The 23208-nt window shown below is 46.9% G+C and overlaps 1 protein-coding gene across 1 annotated transcript in view; it reads left to right on the top strand.

Annotated features, from left to right (window-relative positions):
* Window positions 1-6074: 6074 nt before the first annotated feature.
* The window catches only part of shank3a (SH3 and multiple ankyrin repeat domains 3a), a gene marked incomplete at both ends in the record, with an annotated part of 384733 nt that continues 367599 nt past the window's right edge, over window positions 6075-23208 (top strand). The window contains one exon of the mRNA XM_080538858.1: window positions 6075-6380. Coding sequence (XP_080394984.1) covers window positions 6075-6380 — 306 coding nt within the window. The remainder of the gene's footprint in view (window positions 6381-23208) is intronic.

Raw genomic sequence — 23208 nt, 5'->3', positions numbered from 1 at the left:
AGCTTCAGTCTGTTTGTCCTTGCGAACATGGTCCTGAACCGCCTGTCCGAGGGCAGCCGAGCAAAGTGTTCGTACCCAGGGTGGGATGGGTCTCTGGAGATCTTGGAGGCCATCCTGAGGCAGCGTGTGTTGTACAGCTCTTCCAGAGAGGGGAGGGGGGCGCCGGTGATCTTCTGGGCCGATCTCACGACTCTCTGTAGCGCATTCCTCTCTGCGGCTGTGCAGCTGGAGAACCACACGCAGTAATGCATGGTAGTAACAGAGCCTGTAGTCGGTTTGGCGGCGGGCCGTCACCGCGGCCGCGGTGTCTGTATAGTCCCCCAGGGGTGGAGGTGGGGTGGAGTGGTCTGGGTGGGGCAGCAGCGCATGGATAAACTGCTGCCGGTTAGCGAGGTACACCCTGTCGGCCTCTGCAGCCAGAGAACGATAATCCTTGGTGGAGGAGAGGGGGGAACTGGCCAGTGCTGTGCGCACAGGCGCCGGGAGCTGCCGCAGAAAACTGTGTGTGAACAGGAACGAGGGATCAGCCGATCCCAGTGCAGACAACATTCTTTCCATCAACTCCGACGGTTTGACGTCGCCGAGACCTCTGAGTGACAGCAGGCTGTCTGCTTTCTCTAGTTCCGACAGCTCACAAAGTTTTAGCAGGAATGTCTTTAGTGCATCGTACTTGCCGACAGCCGGTGGATCCTCCAACAGCATCATCGCTCGTGCGGCGTGCCGTTGTCGAAACATCTAACGCAGAAACCACATGGAAGTATTTAGTCCAGTCCTGCGTTATTCCTCTCAGCCGGAATTGGGCTTCGATGTGATGAAACCACGGCCGTGGGTTCTGCTGCCAAAAGTCGGGCAGCTTGACGGTTGCAGCGTAGATGTTAGCATGTATGTTAGCATTGTCCGGTGCGGGCGCTGTGGGCACCGCGGCGTCGTTACCGGCGTTTTCGTTGTCAGACATTTCGTTAAAATCACGTCGGGGTCACCGATGTGGGAGTTGTAATAATGAGACGACAGACGTAGGCTGGAGTCGAGGTTGTTTACTTCTCCTCACTTTCAGATACATGCAAAACATACACTCAGTAAGTAACAACAGTAACCATAGTAACAATACTAGTATATCCCGGAACCGGAAACCATAGCCCCTTTAACACCCACTCTTAAAGGTACAAGCTCTCCTTGGTGAATGTCTCTCCTATTGACTTAATGTGAATCACCACAATAATAACATTTGACAGTTATAACAACAATTACAACATGTTAACGTTTTATCAACTATAAAAGCAACAAACTTGCACATAACAAGGTATATAACTAAAGACAATGACAAATGAATAATAACCAATGAAAAGCACAAATATTTTGACAAATAAATATCAATGAATAATCCATGAGTGCAAAATATTCCAAATAAATAAAGTGAACACTACAACATTGTTAACTATGTTAACAACAAAACAACAGGCTACTGTAGAAACTATAGCTGTGCATCCTTTCACTACCATCCAACATCAGTCCTAAAAAAAAAAAAGTGTTTTAAAAGTGTGGCCCCCTCTAGTGGTTGTGGCCCTAAGCGACCGCTTAAGCCCAATTTATACTTCTGCGTAAAATCGACGGCGTAGCCTACGCAGTAGCTTGCGTAGGCTACGGCGTAGGTTGACGCGCACCTCTCCAAAAATGTAACTACACGGCAGTGCCTACGCAACCGTAAGCACTGTGATTGGTCCGCTTGGTAGCACATGATTCCGACTCTCTCGTAGGCCAAAATGCGGAAGCCATGACAGAAATGTCATTTACTTTTTCTGTAATTACTTATTAATAAAGATTTGAAAAATTACGATAACCATCGTATTATCTTAGTTTAATGTCATTTCAATGCATCATAAAACTTTTATTTACAACAAGCATAACACGTTTTTTTTGCTATTATGCTGCTTTGAGTACACCGTTCCAACGGAGCGCCCTATGGAAGCGTCAGGCACAGCCTTCCTATAAGGAGCGCGATTCACATTTACGAGATGTACAATCCTGTTTATTTAGAAATAAATGATTAGTTACAGGGAGCCCCATGGCTGTTCGTTGGGTTTAAATTATATTTATGATAGACATATTTAATGTAAAGTTATCTATAAGAACTGTGATTGGTCCGCTTGGTAGCGTCATTGACGCTATGCGGAAGCCATGACAGAAATGTCATTTACTTTTACTGTAATTACTTATTAATTAAGATTTGAAAAAGTATGATAACCATCGTATTATCTTAGTTTAATGTCATTTCAATGCATCATAGAACTTTTATTTACAACAAGAATACCCCCCAAAAAATCGCTATTATGCCGCTTTGAATACACCGTTCCAACGGAGCGCCCTACGCAGAAGTATAAATTGGGAGAGCCGTTGCGTAAATTCGACGCAGAAGTATAAATTAGGGTTTAGTCCGTTTATGCCCTGGTTGTCCCCCTTTGTGTCCCCCTCCTGAAAATGAACTGGCTATGCCCCTGTCTGTGGCTAGTGTAGGGCGGTAGGGTTAGCTTTGGGCAGGGTAGGGGTGGGGTAGGGTTAGCTGTGGTTAGGGTAGAGGTGGGGTAGGGTAGGGTTAGCTGTGGGCAGGGTAGGGGTAGGGTAGGGTTATGGTAGGGTTAGCTGTGGGTAGGTTAGGGGTAGGGTAGGGTTAGCTGTGGGTAGGATAGGGGTAGTGTTGCTGAGGTAAATAAAAGTAGGGCTAGTTTGTCTTAGTTTTAGGCAGTAAACAGAATAGTGCATCGGTCAGAAATGAAGATGAGGAGATGTAATTTCTTCTCTGAACTGTATTGTGTTCCAGCAGTGGTCATTGGTGCAGTTCACACTCTGTATTGTAATCACAGTTTTTTTCGTCATTGACTCAATACTCATCACAAACTGGATCACATATGATGAAATAAGGACGTTAATTGTCGCTAAGAGAAACTAAACTATAACAGGCTATAATGTGATACACGTTGAACTTCTGAATTCTCAGTCTTTTTCATACACAATACAAAGCTAGTGGGTATATATGTCATTTCCCATAACCAGAGAACGTGAGTCCCAAAATGTCAGAGCCTTTTCTACAGGTAAGGCAGGGGTAGGGTAGGGTTATCTGTGGGCAGATAGAGCCAGTTGTCATATCACTGACTCTCCTCATGTAGGGCTCTGTCAAGAGGACCAGTGAAGCCAAGCTGCCATTTTAGAGATGCGCATACATTGCACTTATTCCACCCGCTGTTCTGTACAGCTATGAATAATTCACTTTGTTTTTACTAGGAGAGAGAGAGAGAGATAGATAGATAGAGAACTCACATTCACTGCAGACCTCAGGCTGAGCGGCTGGGATGTCAATATCTCGCCCCGTCCCTCTCTCCCCACTTTCTTCTTTCTCTCTGTCCGTACCCTGCCGCTCTCTTTATCGATCTCTCGTGTCACTTCTTTCTATCTGGGGGTAGAGCTAGCTGTGGACAGGGTAGGGGTAGGAATAATTCACTTTGTTTTCACTGAGAGTGAGAGGGGCTGAGAGGGAGTGTGAGGGTCTTAGAGAGAGTGAGAGGGGCTGAGAGAGAGTGAGAGGGGCTTAGACAGAGAGAGAGAGAGAGAGAGAGAGAGAGAGAGAGAGAGCACATTCCGTTTTATAATAGTATATGAAATGTTAATCTGTCGTTGAACTTAAGAGGAGCAACGGGAAGTCATGTCATCATCAACCCCCTGCATGCACACATGCACACATGCACACACACACACACACACACACACACACACACACACACACACATTTTAAATGGTTTATTTATGTCCACATACAAAGTACAATTCTAAAGGACATAAATACTAACAGTGCATTTTGACATCCTGGAAACAATTTGTTACAGTAATGCTGAGCCAACAACCAGTTCTGCCACACACAGGATGTTATTCGCACCAGACCAGTGGATTGATCAATACTATAAGACAGACAGTATCCCGCTCATGGGTACAGGAAGCACCGCCTTCTCCATATTGAGCGGCTACCAATAACAGCGGATATTGAGCAATATTTTGCTAACTGTTTGGCCCTTCTCTTAGGAAGACCAGCCATATGAAGGCCTCTAACACATATGATGCACACACACACACACACACACACACACACTCTCTCTCTCTCTCTCTCTCTCTCTCTCTCTCTCTCTCTCTCTCTCTCTCTCTCTCCATGCAGCTCCTATAAATCAGTCTGTGCTAACCCTGTTACAACTACTCTTGGTTAAGTTGAAACCATTTAAGCCCAGAGAATAACATTCATGACTACCTTGCCATGTATCTTACCAAAAATACAGGAAGTGTGTGTGTGTTACTGGCGGATGACTGAATGATTGTTTGTGTCTAGAGTAAAGACTATTTAGAGTCAAATTGTCCCTGGAAATGTGCCACTACACATAATTGTGACAAAGTGTATCTATTGGTCCGCTGCCAGGTCAGCTTGGACAATGACGATTGAAATAGTAGCACGTACAGTAGATGATTCACAGTTTACTGCGCATTCCATAAATGTTTCACAACAGCTTGTCCTATTACGGAAGGCTAGCTTGTTTCAATTACTGTAGGTGTATCAATGCATTAGTGTCCATCAGGTAAGGGCTGGTTCATCAGGTTCACCAGATGCCCAGACACAGTCACATGTTCAAGGCTATAGCAGTCAACAGTCAACAAGTTGTTACGTGGTTGTACAGACCCATCACCCCCAGCCTCCAGCCACGAAGTTGTTCTGTATGTAGCCTAGCTATGGGCTCCCTGCCATTTAATATAATTGTACTGTATGTTACTGTGGTCATTTAACTCCAGGCAGGGAGCTCTAAAGAGCAGAGCCACCCAAATACGCCAAGCTTAAATGCATTGCCATTTTTCATGAAATAAATGGTTGAAATCCATGTGTGTCCTGACTGAACTACAGTATACTGTCATACCAAAACAGAGGAATGTTCCATACTAGTCAGGCAAACTTTGCTGCAATTTCTTTGCTGCAATTTCATATTCCATGACCAACATACACACTTACAGTAGAATATATGTCTCCAGGTGACAGATTTACGTTCTTACTGTGTTTGTCTACAGTGTTGGTTGGCCCTTAACAAGATAAGTGACTCTAAGATAAGTGTCTCTTGAAATACTGTAGGCTTTATGGCAGGGGTCCATTGTTGCTCGTTGGGACAGCGCTACTCCAGTTTTATGATGCTACTCTGTAGTGACACATCATATGGTGTGTCCAGGTATTGGCTGAGGAGACTGGTGATCAGTGCTCTCCGACAGAGAGGCAGAGGGGAGCATGAAAGTTAATGCCCTCTAGGCACAACCATCGATCTGACCCAGAGAACCTTGCTCTGCTAAGCTCTGGCATCAGATCAACATCACCACACTGACCTCCTCTCACTGACCTAGGAACAGTTTCACTGTGGCTTAATACCCAGAACAAGTTGTTGCTAGTTATTGATTATGACTTAGCCCTTGAGTTGATGGACACCTTCATCCAGTATATATATGCTCCTCAGACTCAAGTAAAAGCAAAACTCTTGCACTATGCACCAAACTAATATTTGCACATTTCTCTAGTTTATCTAGAGTTTATCTACCAGCATTCAATTATTTTTTCCAGATCGAAGCGATGTGTGCCGGTGTGGCTAATTTCATTATGTTTATCTTCTCATTAATCACAAATGAGACTTTAAAAAATGTTGCACCATGCAGTGATTGCAATCTCTGGCTTCATACCATTATCTCTCGATCTCCTCAGTTCAAATTATACATTCACTGTCCTCTCTTCATCTTTCCCTCCCCTTATTCCTCTGATCCCCTGTTGCCCCCTCCCCCCATTCCCTCTCTCCCTCCCTCCCTCCCTCTCTCTGCTTCTCTCTTTCTTTCCCAGGCGGGTGATGCACGCTGTGAGTGGTGTGTGTGTGTGTAGCGAGAGAACAGAGAACAGAGAGCAAGCGGTGTGTGTGTGTGTGGAGAGAGAGAGAGAGAGAGAGAGAGAGAGAGAGAGAGAGAGAGAGAGAGAGAGAGAGAGAGAGAGAGTGCAGACCGAGCCCCTCACACGGAGCATGCCTCTGCGTCCGGCAGCCGGCAAACATGAGCCACCCAGCCCTCCTCGGCAGGACCAGCAGCAGCACACACACACACACAATCACACACACACACACCTCTACACACACGCAGCCAACGGCAGCCAGGGGGCCAGCTCTGACAGCGGCAGCTCCCGGGAAGAGGACAGCGGTATTCCTGTTCCTGTCTGCGTTCCAGTTTTCCGTCCCGCTCCAGAGCGGACACGTAGCGCAGGAGGACCCATGGATGAACCACAGGGAAATACGGTGGTCATCCGCATTGGAATCCCAGACCTGCAACAGACGGTGAGTTACTCTGTTATAGAGACTGCTTCTGGTGCCTCACTCTCTACCTCTCTGTTTGAGGACTCTCACTCTCTCCCTGTCTCTCTCTCTCTCTCTCTCTCTCTCTCTCTCTCTCTCTCTCTCTCTCCTCCCTCTTTCTCTTCCTCTCTCTCTCTCAACATATACAATTATTTTGCTGTCTTTTTTTTCTTTCTTGTCTCTCCCCATCTCTTTCTTCCAATCCTCTCACTCTCTTTCTCCTCTCTCTCTTTCTCTCGCTGGCTATATTTGCTTGTTTGCTCTTCGGGTTGTTCGCCCTCTCTCTCTCTTTCGCTATTAAATCTCTTCATTAGCTCAGCTGCAGCTGACTTTGACAACTGGGCCCTTAGAGAGGGAGAGAGAGACAGAGAGATGACAAGAAAAAAGATAGACATGTGTGGAAGAAAATAAGGTGGATGAGAGAGCTGCAAGAGGCATTGTTAATTCAAAGAGCTAGTGGAAGAGTTATCTCTAAACTGTCAAACTCTCTTCCTCAACCCCCCCCGCCCTCTCTGGAGTCTGTCACCTGGTTATCTCCCCTGGGAAGGTGACGGGTGCAGGCTGGGACTGTAAGCTGAGGCCCTGTTCTCTGTAGAGCTGCCTGTATGGTGCTGTTTGACTAGCTGAAGTACTGCAGAACCACCAGCCTCTTAAATTGACTTACCCTTATTGAATGTTCTATACTTCACTCAGGGCCGCTCCCCCTCAGTATTTGAGGGTACTGTATACGTGTGTGTGTGTGTTTGTATTTGTGTGTGTGTGTGTGCGTGTGTGTGTGGCACACGATAGCAAGAAACAGAGCAGATGTCCACATGCTAATAAGCCTGTGTGTTTTTCAGGGCCCCCTGGCATGAGCCAGAGATTCAGTGGCACAGATCATGTCCCTGCTTGAAAGGCCTTCAATTAGACACCAGAAAGAGAGAGAGAGAGAGAGAGAGAGAGAAAGAGAGACAGAAAGACAGAAAGACAGAGGGAGAAAGACAGAGGGAGAAAAGAAAGGAGAGAGTAGATTTAACAAGTCGAGGGAGAAGAGAGGGAATTCCCTCATGGTAATTTCACTCACCACTATGCTGTTCTGGCCATTACAAGCGGTTGTAGAATCAAGGTAATAAATGTTTTATTGGCATTAAAAGCTTTACACAAAACTTGCATTCTGTCATCTGACATTTTGAAGAACAGTTTCACTGCAGCTGTGATTGCTTGTCGTTTGGTCTTCCTCCTATGGTGCCGTATGTGACGTCATGTGGAACGTGTGGTGTCAGGTCAATGCTTGATGGAGAGGGATGGCCTAGAACTGTATATCAGCCCAAGGCTGACGTGGCAACAGTGACAACAGCTTTATAGATTGATTGTAGAATGAGGTTTTTACAGGATGTTGATATCATAAACCTGGAGAGTCTAACAGCGTAACAGCTACGGTACAGTAACAGCCTTCAATAAGCCTTATTGAACCGTCAATGCATGGAACCACCGGAACACACCTTGGGCCCTATTATGCACTTCATAAGTCTTAAGCAATAAGACGAGGCGGTAGATCTAAACTTAAGACGTGGAGGCGTGGTCAAGGCCACTTTGCTATTATGCGTGCGGTAGTGGGCGCCTAAAACCCGGCGCTAAGCAAAGAAATTAGTCATGGGTGTGTTTTGGGCGTCTTCTCAATCAACCCAATCAGCGTGCCAGGTGCCATTCCCTTTAAGAACCGGCTGCGTTGAGTCATTAGCGCTATGCTATTATGGAAGTCCTGAGAAGGAGGTCAGCGCGCTTCTCTGCCTCTCCCTTCTGAAATAAAGCATTTATACTGTGACCGTAATTGACGTCTTGCCGTGGAGCCACGTGCGTGTTCATGTGTGCCCACATGCATGCGCAAACCGCGGAGGCGCGCTCGTGTTTCAAAACGTGCATGAAGTCTAAACTTTTCAAACCACTTCTTAGCGCTAGGAGCAAAGTCAGATCGCATAATAGCAGGGGCGCCTAGTGCACTTCATTAACATATGAACACTCCCACAATGAGTAATATATGCACGGGAGTATTACGTCTTATGTGTGGGCGCCTATCGACACCGGTATAATAGCAGTAGCGCGTATGAAGCGCATAATAAGGGTGGCGGTAGGACTTAACCTGGCGGTGCGTCTTAATTAAGACTTAAGACGGCAAGTTAAGAAGTGCATAATAGGGCCCCTTGTCTCTTTTATGTCAAATCTCTGTCAGTCATATTTATCATAAACCACTGTCACGATTCTTTCTCTAATGGCTATGATATTATCAACAGTTAACCTATTCTTGTTTCACTGTATGATGAAGCATGATCTTATTACAACACTTGATTACAATTTTTCGAGACTTGTTGTAGACCTCTTGGCTGAATGGCCTCGGTGTTCCACTGACACGTCAATGTTTCCAGGTGCCAGTCCATTTCAAATGATCCGGTGCAACCAAGTGAAACCCAGACACTGTACGCCAGGGGTCGGCAATAGGCGGCCCGTGGGCCATTGCTGGCCCGTCACCAATAATATTTGGCCCAGCAGATTATTTTGAGAATCCACTTTTTTTTTTTTTTACAATATCGGACCGACAGTCCCACACCACGCCTATAATGTCCGAATAGAGAATCGACCTCCACCTGAATAATGCGTATTGTACTTTTATTCATGTTGAGAGTGAATGACTCAGGGACAGACAATCAGGCAGCGAAGCGCACTGACGCTGAACCCCTCAGAGTGAATCATAAGTAGGTGGACAAGGCGTGGTGCTGAAATAGAGTGTGTGGTTTGAAAAAAATAACATCAGCTCATTAAATCATTCAAACGTAATGTTTACGTATGTGACTGCAACACACATATGAACAGTAACAAAGCAAATTCTGTTTAATTTTCTGAAAAACATTGACAACAAAATCGGCGCAAAAGTGGTGGTAGGCCTATGCTCCTGAAACGACAGAGCAAACGCGCTATTAGGGATAATAAGTACAATGAGCCATAAGCCATTCATTCAAAATATACAAAATACAATTAGGTTATTAAATACAATAACGACAGGCTTGGTACTCACGTAATGTGAAAAGTGGCATCTCCCATCGGTCAGTATTTGCTTGATATCTGGTGATATTGACGTCACTTTAATCCGCGGTTGTTTTGAAAACTAATAATATTCTTGATTTGATTATTGATAATAGTGATAACTTGAGTGTTTTCAAAGGGACATTTAGGCAGGTTTGTAATAACGGACACTGTATTTCAAATTAATTAGAGAGAGTCTCAACTATCGCAACTCTATAGTTTATGCACCGCCGCAACCTTCTTTCTACGATGCAACGATCTCCTGTAAGGGGTTCAGAGCTGTCTGGAGTTCCTCCTGGATTGACACAAAACTTTACTGAGGAGATTTCTGGACTAATTTGACAGTCCCACTATGCTTTCATACTCAGTGATTACTAATTAATAAGACCATTATGATAACGACATGGATCCATGTTGAGATGTCCGCGAGACATGCAGAGATTGTTTGTTATTTGAAGGGTATACCGCCATCCGCAGGCAGTTTATTTTTATTTTTTATGCATCAATCGATTCCTCTCGTGCGTCTTTATCACATTCATTGACGAAAAGGACGACTCGCATGTATAGAAAGGGAACATTGTGAGCACGGAAAATGTGAGTCTCACAAGGGCTTTGCATTGATGAAACCAGGTAGGATGAACGTATAGTTCGCTGTCCATTCCTCTTTAAATGCCCTGTTTTCACCGTCAACTTTCCTCTTTAGACCTTTGGAGAGTGACATTATGTTTCTCTTGCTAGCAGGTTAAATGTTTAGCTAACTTCACCCGACACGCAAACAACCAATCCAATAATAATGTGACCTTGTCTGGGAGGAGGGGGGAATAATTATCTGAATAAAACTATGTTAAATAATTATTAGAATAAGTTAGGCTGCGATACATCGTCAGTCCACACATTTATTATTCAAAACTATGGAAGAGGGTGAAACTACGTTTCAACGTTGTTGAGAATCACAACACAAACTCGCTAGTCAAGCCTAATACTGCAACGTAATGGATTGGACTACTACCTAGTTAACTATAACACTACTTTACATTGTTAGCAAGCTCACAAAACAAGCTGTGTTAGTTGACTAGCAATGTGTACAAGTATTAGAACGTGTCACATTTTTTAAACAATCAATTACTTAAATTAGCCTTTGATTATGTTCTGGCCCGCCATCTAGTGGCTCAAAAAAATGTTGGCCCGAAGCCAAACCTAATTGCCGACCCCTGCTGTACGCTGTGGGGTCAGATTGGAGAGAGAAAATTAAGAAAGAAAAGAAAGGAAGAGAAAAGAGAACAAAAGAGCATTCCCAAAAGGCCCTGCAGAATGTCTTGCTGTGAACAAAGCCTTATTACACACACACACACACACACACACACACACACACACACACACACACACACATGCACACGCACACACCGCTCTCTCAAAGCCTTAATCCCATTACACGGTATGCCAAGAGACCCATAATGTGCTTACACAGAGTAAAGACAACACACAACACAGATAGTGTAATACCCGCACCAATTACACTCTTGGAGAGAAATCTAAATATAGATAGCTTGATGGACACACTCAGACAAACCTCAAGACACATACATTGACAAAGACAGACTGACCGACTGATCTGAATGACTGAAAGCAAGACCAGGTAGCCTACTGTACAATAGGGTTCCACTCCTCCTGCTATGAATGAATGCTGGAACTGGAGGGAATTGATTTCACTTAGTTTGGGTGTGTAAATATGAAGGAGAGGTAAACATTTTATGTTTAGTGCAAATCCAGCACATACATTGCTGTTTCCATACAATGTCCTGTGCAAAGAATAGTGGTAGCTCTTATAGGTGTGCTTGTGACTAGCAGGGGCTGTGGAGTTTGGAAGGATCAAGAGGAAAGTATTGAAAGTATTACGATTCCAGGTTCTGGTGCAACAAAAGGAAAGGCAGCGCAAACTTTCTACAGTATAGGCACTGTATGTTGTATGTCTTAGTGTTGGTGGCAGCATTGGATTACCCCGCCCAGCACATTTCTATGTCTGTCACTGTGCCTGGTTCACCTGCAGTGTAACACTACCATCCATCACCTGGCTTCATGACCGATAGCAAAGCGTTTTATCATGTGTTTTATATACTTGTATCAAACTCCACCACATCTCCATCAATATGATTGCAGTAGGAATGGGCAACTTCCCAATGTTTGTAATGGAGTTACGGTTAGAATGATCTACCTAAAGCCTCTCTCTCCCTTCTGTGTTAGTGTTTAGCCTCAGTTTACTGTTGTCCCCTCTCTCTCTCTCTCTTCAAATACAAAGCCTAACATGAGAACTCTATACTGTACCTTTTTTGTCTGTTCTGTTTCTGCATCCAGTGTGAATGATGGTGATGTATGTGTATTCAACACTACAAAAGCACTAAATGGACCTCTGCAATTACGATTCATAAATCTCTCTCGACTATAATACACATTCTCTTTACACCGACCCCCTCTCTCCTCTCTGCAGCTCTGTTCTTGAACGTGTCTGGCCCCCTCTTCTGGCTCAAGCATCTTTCTTTCTTTCCGTTATCCTGCACCATGTATCACTCGTGTCACTGTCTGTCTGTGCCTCTCTTCCACAGGTTGTTCAGGAATCACGAATCGCACGCACGCACGCCTACACACACACACACACACACACACACACACACACGCGCGCGCGCACACACACACACAGAGACACACACACACACCTTACTCTCTCCTCTCCTCTCTTGTAAGCTCCTCACGTCCCCCTGTTACTATTTTTAGCTCCATTCACAGCAGCAGTGGCACGAGACAGGGGCCACCGTCTCCCTTAACTCCCTCTCCATCTGCCAATGGCTGCCCTCAAAGAGAGATAGAGAATGATGACCCATCATAGCATCTCCCTCTCCACCATCTTCCCCCTCCATCTGTCTGTCCAGAGCTATCTAGAGACAGAAAGAGAGAGAGAGCAAGAGAGATTTCTAATCACAAATTGTAAAACTAGGCAGGATTAAAGAAGTGGGTAGTGGTGGTCTAGTGGATAGTGAGTTGGACTTGTGATCGGAAGGTTGTGAGTTCAAATCCCGCCTGAAACCACACCACTACTAGTGTGCCCTTGAGTAAGGCACTTAGCCCTCAGTTACTCCAGGGGGAATGTCCCTGTAATTCTTAATTGTAAATCGCTTTGGATTAAAAGCGTCTGCTAAATGGCAAATTAAAATTACAATTAAGAAGGGCTTTTCTTTTCTTACTTCTTATGAAAATCTCTTACGACCATATACTTTACAGTACTTCAGTTTTCTACCAACATCAAATGGGACAACATTTTTTATTTTATTTTAACCAATGATGTACAGCTACCCACAACAATGACATTGTCCGTGTGGATAGATGGGGAGTCTTTGTAAATTGCTACTCATCAGTTATTTAATATTTTCATATACAGTATTTATGCTTTGGCAATGTGAGATAATGCCTTATCGTGCCAATAAAGCACATTGTATTGATCAGAGACAGAGATAGAGAGAGATAAAGACACAGCAGAGAGAGATTGAGGAGAGAGATACATTGTAAGGCGATGGTAAGGAGAGTGCTTTCATCAATGCAAAATGGAGAGAACGATATAGTGAAAGAAAGAGGGGGAGCGATTTAGTGAGTGGACCCACTGTAGTCCAGCCAAGCCAAATTCAAAGTAGTCCTGGTCAAGCCCACCCCCTGTCCACAGAGATTGTGATGGCCCAGCCTATCCCAGCCCAGCACAATCTGATAAAACATGGGATCCAAGCTGCACATCAGGCTACTGCTGCTCAGAGAGAGAGGGAGAACATTTACATTTTACATTTTTGCCATTTAGCAGACGCCTTATTCCAAAGTGACTTACAGTCTATACATTTGACTAAGCAAGGGAATCATCGATTCACTAGATGTAGCAGGAATAATAGAATAGTAATCCAGCTCAGGCCAGGGGCCATTGGCAGTTGTCGTGCTAGAAGAAGAAAGTTACAGTACAGTACAAGGGGGAAGTAGAAATCTTAGGAGACGCAGTTAAGGGGAAAGCAGGTGTCTCAGGAGACACAGTGCTGGGGGGTAGTAGATGTCTCAGGAGGAGCAGTTAAGGTGTAGCCTGAAGAGATGGGTCTTGAGTCTCCGACGGAAGTTGGGGAGTGACTCTGCAGTTCTGACAGCCGTTGGAAGCTCATTCCACCAGCCAGTGTAGTGAAGAGACATAATCGTGTGACTGTGTGACTGCCGTGTTGGTGTAGAGGTGGTGGGGCCAGTCGGCCAGCAGAGGTGGAAGAGCGGAGTGAATGGGCTGAAGTTTGGGGGGTGACCATTGCCTGCAGGTAGGCAGGGGCTGCCCCTTTTGCTGCCTGGTAGACAAGCACCAGGGTCTTGAATCTGATGCGAGCTGCTATCGGGAGCCAGTGCAGGGTGCGAAGGAGAGTGCAGGGTGACATGAGAAAATTTGGGGAGAACACCAGACAGGCAGCAGCATTCTGGATGAGCTATAGAGGTCTGATGGCGGAGGCAGGGAGCCCGACCGAGTATGTTGCAGTAGTCAAGGAGGGAGATGACCAGTGACTGGGTCAAGAGTTGCGCTGCTTCTGTTAGGCCTGAACCAAGCGGTCAAATGTGGCAGAACCCCAGAACAGACGGACACAGAGACAAGGGTACAATAATAAAGGATTTATTTACAAAGACAGATAAAATAATAAACCTACACTAACACGGCCTACGTGGGGGGAGTGTGTGGGTGCCTGAGACGAAATGTAAGTGAGGTGTGTATTGGACTGCTACTGTATGTGTCTGGGTGCGAGTGTCTAGCGTGCAAAAACTAATGTGGTGTAGATATGTAAATGTGGAGGCTGTTGTTCAATGTGCGTGTACTGACCAGTCCAGAACTGTGAGAGGGTTATCCAGGGAGAGGGGTCCGGGAGGATTAGCAAGGGGGTGAAGTCCGTCCGTGATGATAGGGGTAGAATCCAGAGGATGGTACGTTGGGTGAGAACGGAGGGAGGTTGGGAAGGCTGTCCGGGGATGATGGGATGGAATGGTGGAGGAGCGGGGAGTGACACTGGGATGCAGGGGAGGAAGGTTCCTTGAATGGTGAGAGAGAAAACAAACAACGGTGAAAATAATAAAACGGTTGAGAACATAAACAAGTATAATTACGGATATAGAATTCACTAGAGATAACACGAGGGAGCGAGACGACTAACCACATGGGATCAGAATGATCAAGCATCAGACGGCAGGTTGTGGGGCTTTTTATGCTGCTGGTTTCTCCGTCTGAAATTGTATGCACCTGCTGGAGCCGGCGCAGCTGTCCCAGATTGGGCTTGATTAGGCTCAACGAGCGGTGCCGAGGTGGGAACGAGTGGAGCCGAATAGGGATCCACAACAGCTTCTCTGGTGAGGAATGGTTGTATCCTTCTGATGTTGTAAATGAAGAATCTGCAGGAGCGTGCTGTCGCTGCGATGTTCTTCGCACAGGATAGGCAGTTGTCCAGGATCACTCCAAGGTTCTTGGCTGTCTGGGAGGGGGTTACAGTAGAGTTCTCGGTAGGGGCCCTAGGACAGATCCCTGGGGTACCCCAATGGTGAGGGTTCGTGGAGAAGACAGCGATTCTCTCCAGGTCACCTGGTAGGAGCAACGCGCCAGGTAGGAAGCAAACCAGGAGTGTGCAGTGCCAGAGATGCCCAGTTCTGAGAGGATGGAGAGAAGTATCTGGTGGTTGTCCAGGATGAGAACAGAGGATGAATGAGAACAGAGGAGAGGGAGGAAGCTTGAGCAGAGTGGAGGGCCTCTGTGACAGCAAGGAGAGCAGTCTCAGTGGAGTGCCCAGGCTTGAAGCTGTTGGGCTTCAACTGGTGGGGGTCCAGATGTTCCATCTTCCGGAGATAGTCGGTCAGTTGTTTAGATGCAGCACATTCAAGGGTTTTGGAAGGGAAGGAGAGAAGGGATACCAGTCTGTAGTTGTGGACACAGGACGGATCAAGGGTTGGTTTCTTGAGGAGAGGCTTGACCAGGGACATGCACAGATAATAATAATAACTTTATTTGTAATGCACTTTACATCAAAGTGCTTTACAATAGGTAAGCAACAGTTTAAAACAATTTAAAAACAACTATTACACACAATTTCACAGCACAAATAACAATAGGTAAACAACAATTTAAAACAATTTAAAAACAACTATTTCAATTTAAAAACACACATAATTACACAGCACAAATACACAGGCTATGACATATAGACAACAGAAAACAGGTGGGTCTTTAACTTAATTTTGAACACTTTCACTGATTCTGCCTGTCTGATGTCCAATGGAAGACGGTTCCAGAGAGTTGGTGCACGGAAGGAAAACGCACACTCACCGATTGTCTTTTTCCTGACTCTAGGAACAATCAACAGGGCAGAGCCTTGTGAGCGCAGAGCCCTTGAGGGCACATGTGACAGGGTTTCATTAAAAGGTCCGAATCTCGGCAATTGTGAAAGCTCGCAATCGAGCCAAACAAGTCTTGTTGTGATTTTTTTTTTCTTTTTCGGTTTTTGGCATAGGACGACAAACGAAGCGATGAAGAACCCACTCAATATCATATCCAACAGTTTTACATTCACTAAATACCTACATTTAGTTAGCAAAGTCGGGTGGGGGGTACTAGTGTGGCAGTGTGTGTAGCCACGCCCACTCCAGCTGTATTTAAGGAGCCATGTGTGTGAAGTTTACAAGATGGAGGCTGAAGCTCTCGCTAATGCTATCAACAGAATTTCATAAGCAGGCAGAAATATCGACAGTGGGCAATTAATGAACTCCTTAATATTGGACTATACATAATGAAAACTCAGAACGGGAACTCCGAATCTTACGATGACGAAGAAGACAAAGGAATGTCAGAAATTGAATTGCCACTATTCATGCACAGTCGTCTGCAGACAGACCTTCTGCTGTGTTCTTGGGTAAGTTTTAGTAGTGTTGTTTTCTAGGATTTTGTGTTGTTTACTTAGGATAGCCAAACAGTTATTTGTTGTTTTTTGAGTAAGGTAGATTTGCTCATTTGTTAGCATCAGTTATCAAACCACTGAAACTGTGCTCACCACAATCATGCCACCCCTCTACAAAATGAATAGGAGATGGTGCGAGGAAGAAATAAGTTGTCAAAGATAAAACATAATGAATAAATACATTTGTTGCAGACCTACTAAACATGCAACATACTGTAATATGTTTCATGCACCATTTTAGTGTGTTTGTGTGTACCAGCTAGCCAAACAAGTGTTAGCTTGTTAGCTAGCTAGGTAGCTTTGTCAGAGATATAATAGATTATAGAAACAGTACATGCTTTTGTAATGACATTTTGTAATGTTGTGTGGAATCAAAAATAATGATTAATTCATTGATATGTAGATTTGCTGTAGAATAATACTGTGAATTGAAATGATTTCACTAGCCTACTTCTTACAATACAAGTAGTACACTGAGAGTCTATGGAAAACCTACACTAGAGAAGTGTCCACACTTCTGACCTGAAATTTGTGTTACAGAATGACGAGGTGAGAGGTTCTGAGAGATGACACCTTGATGTGAGTCACCAGCACTTGTCAAAGTCATTGTATAAGCAATTCTATTTTATGAAGATAGTAGTAGGCTATTTCGTAAAAGTGGTGTTGGTAACAGTGGGCAATCATGTTAAATGTACTTCTTATTGTCTTCTTTTTTTATTACAGCTTTGATGCCCAGATGGGATGGGACACCGAAGTCCCACTAGATGCATTATGGACTATAATGATAAATGCATACACACGGACACCTATCCTGTGGAAGTTGGGTGCAGAGGCTATACAGGAACATCTACACAGCGGCTCCTGAGGTCGCTGGGGATCACAGGATCTAAGCTGAGAAAGGCGCTCAAAGACCTGGCGGAGGAGGCTGAACAAGGGAGCTTCTGGCTCTGGCTCAGAAGAAAGGACAAGGCGTGGGGGAAAGGAGGATCCTAGGGCTGGCTGCAGGGAGTGGCAGGGAGACGTCCCTGTCACTGCTCCACCACCTTGAGATGTTCCGGGATTAAAGGAGCGAAACATCAGTGAAGGGTGGCTCCCGGCTGACGACCCTGCAGTCAGCCCACTGGCACCGTCGGAGGTGCGACAAGCAGCAATGCCCAGCAGGTATACCCACCTGTGCTTTCATCTATCTAATCTGGCTTGCCAGTGACTACTGAGAAAAGAGCAGTTGGCATCCAGGAAAGACTGGTGGGCTGCCAGGGAAGTCTGGCTGGCGGCAGGAAAGACTGCACAGGGGGTGGCGGGGCTAGTTACCCTTTAAACACGTCCTTGTAGCTTTGTTACAGGGACTCCCCAAACTAACTACAAGCAGAATAAGGAAAAAATAACCCGGCGGTCCACCGAGAGGCGGGATGGAAGATGGACCAATCAGGACAGATAACACGGTAACGACTGGAACGGCAACGACTAACGATCAAAGGATCCTGAGAGAATGCAGCTGTGGGTGGTCCAAAGTAACAACCTACTTGGGCCTGCGGATCCACCAGGGGAGGACAAAATGCGGCGGCAGCTACCAGATGCAAGCTTGCACTGCGCCAGCAGGTCAGACAAGGAGGAATCAGAGCCAGGTTGAGCACCACAGTGCTACTGATCCCACCATTGCATCCGGTGAGAGAGAGCAAGAACAGCCTCCCCAGCAGGATTTGCAACCACATCTGCACGACCCACAACAGGAGCATCAGAGCAGAACGTCAGGTAGAGAATCCACCAAAGAAACCCCAGAGAAGCCAGACCGGAAACCCAAGATCAAGTGGCCAAAGGCCAGCGACAAGGATTCATGGAGAAGCTTCGACGAAAGCTTACATACCACCCTCCAGAACAGTCTAAGAGGCAGCACAACGTACAAGCTGAACATCTTCGGCCATATCCTCTATGAGGAAGGCAAGGGAAGATTTGGAGAGATGCCTCAGAGGAGGACCGTTCCTAGGCAGAGCGGGAGACGGGAGAAAGAAATCCTCCAGCTGGTAAAGGAGCGGCGACGTTTGCGGAAGGCATGGAGGAGAGCTGAGGAAGAGGAGAAGGAGGGCTTGCAGAACCTCTGGAGTCAGATCAGAACCAGACTCACCCACCTGAGGCGAGCTGAAAGGATCAGGAAACGTAGAAGCAACAAGGAAAAGGCAAGGACGAACTTCTTCCGGGACCCGTTCAAGTACGCCCGGGGTTTGCTTGAGGAGACGAAATCGGGGAAGCTGCAGACCACCGAGCAGGAGCTGGAGGAACACATCAAGGACCAGCTCAGTGACAGCCAAAAGGAGAGTCCCCTTGGTTCCACAGGGCACGTACCGCTCCCACCCGAGCCCTCTTCTCAGTTTGACACCACTCCCCCCAGATGGTCTGAAGTTAAGCAGGTGGTGGAGCATGCGAGAGCTGCATCTGCACCCGGACCAAATGGCGTCTCCTATAGGGTATACAAGAACTGCCCAATGACCCTGAAGCTTTTGTGGAGACTAATGGGCATTGCCTGGAAAACAGAATCCATCCCTTCAGCATGGAGCAGAGCAGTCACTACCTTCATCCCGAAAGAGAAAGACTCCCATAACATCAGCCAATTCAGAGGCATAGCCTTATTGAATGTGGAGGGGAAGATTTTCTTCTCAGTGATGGCAAAGCGCATGACCAGCTACCTCCTGGCAAACAATTACATCGACACCAGCTGTCAGAAGGCAGGCGTCCCAGGATTTCCTGGCTGCGTGGAGCACTCGGCTATGATCTGGGAACAGATCCAGACAGCGAAGCGGAGCAAATCAGACCGGCACGTCGTTTGGCTGGACCTTGCAAATGCATATGGGTCTGTTCCCCACCAGCTCATCCACTTTGCCCTCAAATTCTTCCACATACCACCGTGCATCCAGAGCCTACAAGCAACCTACTTTAACAACTTCCATGTATGCTACACAACCCAGGAGTTCTCAACGTGTTGGCACCGGCTGGAGAAAGGGATAGCGATGGGTTGTTCGATCTCCCCCATCCTTTTCACAGCAGCGTTTGAGATCATCCTAATCGGCGGAAGACAGATGGTCCGAGGAGTCAGATCCCAGTCAGGTCTGCGACTCCCAGCCCTACGGAGCTATATGGATGATGTCACCACACTCCTTCAGACAGCAGCGTGCACAGCGAGACTTCTGAAGAGGTTTGAGGAGCTCCTAACATGGGCCCGGATGAGGATAAAACTAACTAAGTCCCGCAGTCTCTCAATCAGGAAAGGAGTCCGGAATGACAACATCTCTTTCTCAGTGGATGGCGAGAAGATCCCGCTGCTAGTGGACCATCCTGTGCGAAGCCTCGGAAGGCTCTACACGGCTGACCTTTCTGACAAGCACATGGCTTCTTCTGTCACTTCCCAGCTTTTGGACGGCCTGAAGAAGATCGACCAAAGCCTCCTGCCAGGGAAATTCAAGGTGTGGTGTTACCAGTTCACCTTATACCAACGTCTCATGTGGCCCCTGAAGTTGTGTGACTTTAACAACAGTGCTGAAGTTGGACGCAAAAGCCAACAACTACATCCGCAAGTGGCTGGGCCTTCCCCGCTGCCTCACTAATACAGCGCTGTTTGGAAGAACCACACTGAAGCTCCCACTGAAATCCATCAGCCTGGGCTATAAACAGGAGAAGGTGAGACTCGTGTTCGAGCTGAGAGACTCACCCGACCCATTTGTCCAACACAGCAAGGCCCAGGTTCGCACAGGACGCAAGTGGGATGCCACGCAGGCAGTTGACCAGGCCATCAATCGCTTGAAACACCAGGAGATCGTCGGGGTGCTGCAGCCAAGCAGGACTGGGTTTGGATGGGGATCAGCACCCAAGATGTGGTCCAAGGCAACGAGGAAGGAAAGGAAAGATCTAGTGATCTCCGAAGTCGTAAAGATCGAAGAGGAGTGCTACAAAATCAGAGCCGTGGGCCAACAACAGCAAGGAAGGTGGACAACGTGGGAGGCTGTGATCAACAGAGCCATCACATGGAAGGATATGTGGAGGCTGCCCCAAGCAAGGCTGAGCTTCTCGATCAGGGCCACCTACGACACCCTTCCCAGTTCCCGGAACCTGCACCTCTGGTATGGCACAGAGGAGACCTGCCAACTCTGCAACGCCAACAACCCAAACTTGCGACACATCCTCTCTGGATGCAAGGCGGGACTGACGCAGGGTCGGTACAGATGGCGGCACGACCGGGTGCTGCGCAAACTAGCGGAAATTCTGGAAGCACGCAGACTGGAAGCAAACAAGAGCAGCCCAGTCACATCACAGCAGCGGATCCAGTTTGTCCGGCAAGGGGGAGAAAGTCAGGGCAGCAGCACGAAGCAGTGGTCCCTCCTGTCTCCTGGAGGAGAGTGGAACATGAGAGCTGACCTCGATCGACAGCTGAAGTTCCCACACGAGATCACATCAACCTCCCTTCGGCCAGATGTCATACTCTGGTCTACCCCGATGAGGACAGTCATCATGGCGGAGCTGACCGTTCCATGGGAAGAGGGGATGGAGGCTGCCTTCGAGAGAAAAAAGGAAAAGTACACAGACTTGGCAACTGCGTGCTCGCAAGCAGGGTGGAGGGCAGTCACCTATCCTGTGGAAGTTGGGTGCAGAGGCTATACAGGAACATCTACACAGCGGCTCCTGAGGTCGCTGGGGATCACAGGATCCAAGCTGAGAAAGGCGCTCAAAGACCTGGCGGAGGAGGCTGAACAAGGGAGCTTCTGGCTCTGGCTCAGAAGAAAGGACAAGGCGTGGGGGAAAGGAGGATCCTAGGGCTGGCTGCAGGGAGCTTTTCGCTTACACGTGAGCTGTAGCAGCGCTCCAATTGGCTGTCTCTATTTCTTGGCCGGGGCGCAAAAATGTGTGTCCTAAATATCCGGTTGTATATCCAGCATAAGATGTGGTGTCATCTTTCATTTGTCTTCCACTTCCTACTTCCGGTGGCGCTGCTCTGTAGCGACTCGGGCCGGTCACGCCGGTGATACGTTTGCTTCAAGTGTTTTTATTTGTTTTGTTCGTTTTGTGTTTTGTGTAATATGTCTATTGGCAACATTCTACTGCTGGTCTTAATTATCAGCGACCGTCTCCGCTCCCGTGCGACCAACACGCAGGGGGAATATGGAATTATACAGCAAATCACATACTCCAGGGAAACGCTGCTGTCTCTCCGACCACCCCAGCCACTACCGGACTTTGTAAACAAATTGAACAAATGGATTAGAAGGAGGCATCTTTTGTTCCCAACTTGATGATATTGCAACTGGACCTATTACCGAAGTCAAACTTGTGTAAGTAAGTGAATCATCTGTCCTTCAGTCATGATAGGAAAACCAAATCGATGCTGGGAGAAGGAATGGCAGACAGTATTCTGATTGTATCTTCTATGCTCTGTGTATGTTTCTATGCTCTTTGTATGTTTCTATGCTCTTTGTATGTGTCTTGGTGTAGGAGAAACGTAGGACCACGTTGGAAACAAGTGTTTCGGTACACGTTGACGTGTAGAAACTGTAGAGAGAAAATTGTGGAAATTGTAGAGAAAACTGGGGGGGTAGAGGTGATGAAGAGGTCTGTACAGAGGGGGTAGAGGGGATGAAGAGGTCTGTACAGGGGGGTAGAGGGGATGACGGGGTCTGTACAGGGGGTAGAGGGGATGAAGAGGTCTGTACAGGGGGGTAGAGGGGATGAAGAGGTCTGTAGAGGTGGGTAGAGGGGATGAGGAGGTCTGTACAGGGCGGTAGAGGGGATGGAGAGGTCTGTACAGGGGGGTAGAGGGGATGAAGAGGTCTGTACAGGGGGTAGAGGGGATGAAGAGGTCTGTACAGGGGGGTAGAGGGGATGAAGAGGTCTGTACAGGGGGGTAGAGGGGATGAAGAGGTCTGTAGAGGTGGGTAGAGGGGATGAAGAGGTCTGTAGAGGTGGGTAGAGGGGATGAAGAGGTCTGTACAGGGGATGAAGAGGTCTGTACAGGGGGTAGAGGGGATGACGGGGTCTGTAGAGGTGGGTAGAGGGGATGACGGGGTCTGTACAGGGGGGTAGAGGGGATGAAGAGGTCTGTACAGGGGGGTAGAGGGGATGAAGAGGTCTGTACAGGGGGGTAGAGGGGATGAAGAGGTCTGTAGAGGTGGGTAGAGGGGATGAAGAGGTCTGTACAGGGGGGTAGAGGGGATGAAGAGGTCTGTACAGGGGGGTAGAGGGGATGAATTGGTCTGTACAGGGGGGTAGAGGGGATGGCGAGGTCTGTACAGGGGGGTAGAGCTATTCTCATGCTAAAATCGACTGTAAATCCAGATTTTAAAGTTGATATTCTTCCCCGTGGAGCATGCCCCCATAACCTGTGCCCCACCCAAAAATGTTAGCACCAGCCGCCACTGTAGTTAACTGTTTGTCTTTTGTTACTTGGGTTGGGCTAGCCGTGTTAGCTAGCTAGCATTAGCTAGTAAGTTGTGTGGTATTGCGTAAGACTTTCTAAAACAATCGCATAGCACATTATGCTGTTGTGTTGTGTTGTGTTGTTGATACCGTGTACAGCTAGCTAACTGTGTTTATTTTTGTCTTTCAGCTTTGATATAAGGAACCTGGCTTGGTTATGGCTGAAAATCAGACTGAAGCTCAGCTTCTACCCCAGGGCCATTCAGGCCCTGAACACAGCAAAGACCTAGGTTCTAGGCCCTGGACAATCTAGACAAATTGATGGCAGCTACTAGATTGAAATCAAGTGCAATACTGAAACACAA

Source organism: Nansenia antarctica (genome assembly GCF_963989245.1).
Source record: "Nansenia antarctica genome assembly, chromosome: 9".
Classification (NCBI taxonomy): domain Eukaryota; kingdom Metazoa; phylum Chordata; class Actinopteri; order Argentiniformes; family Microstomatidae; genus Nansenia; species Nansenia antarctica.
This window is presented reverse-complemented; position numbering and strand designations above follow the sequence as displayed.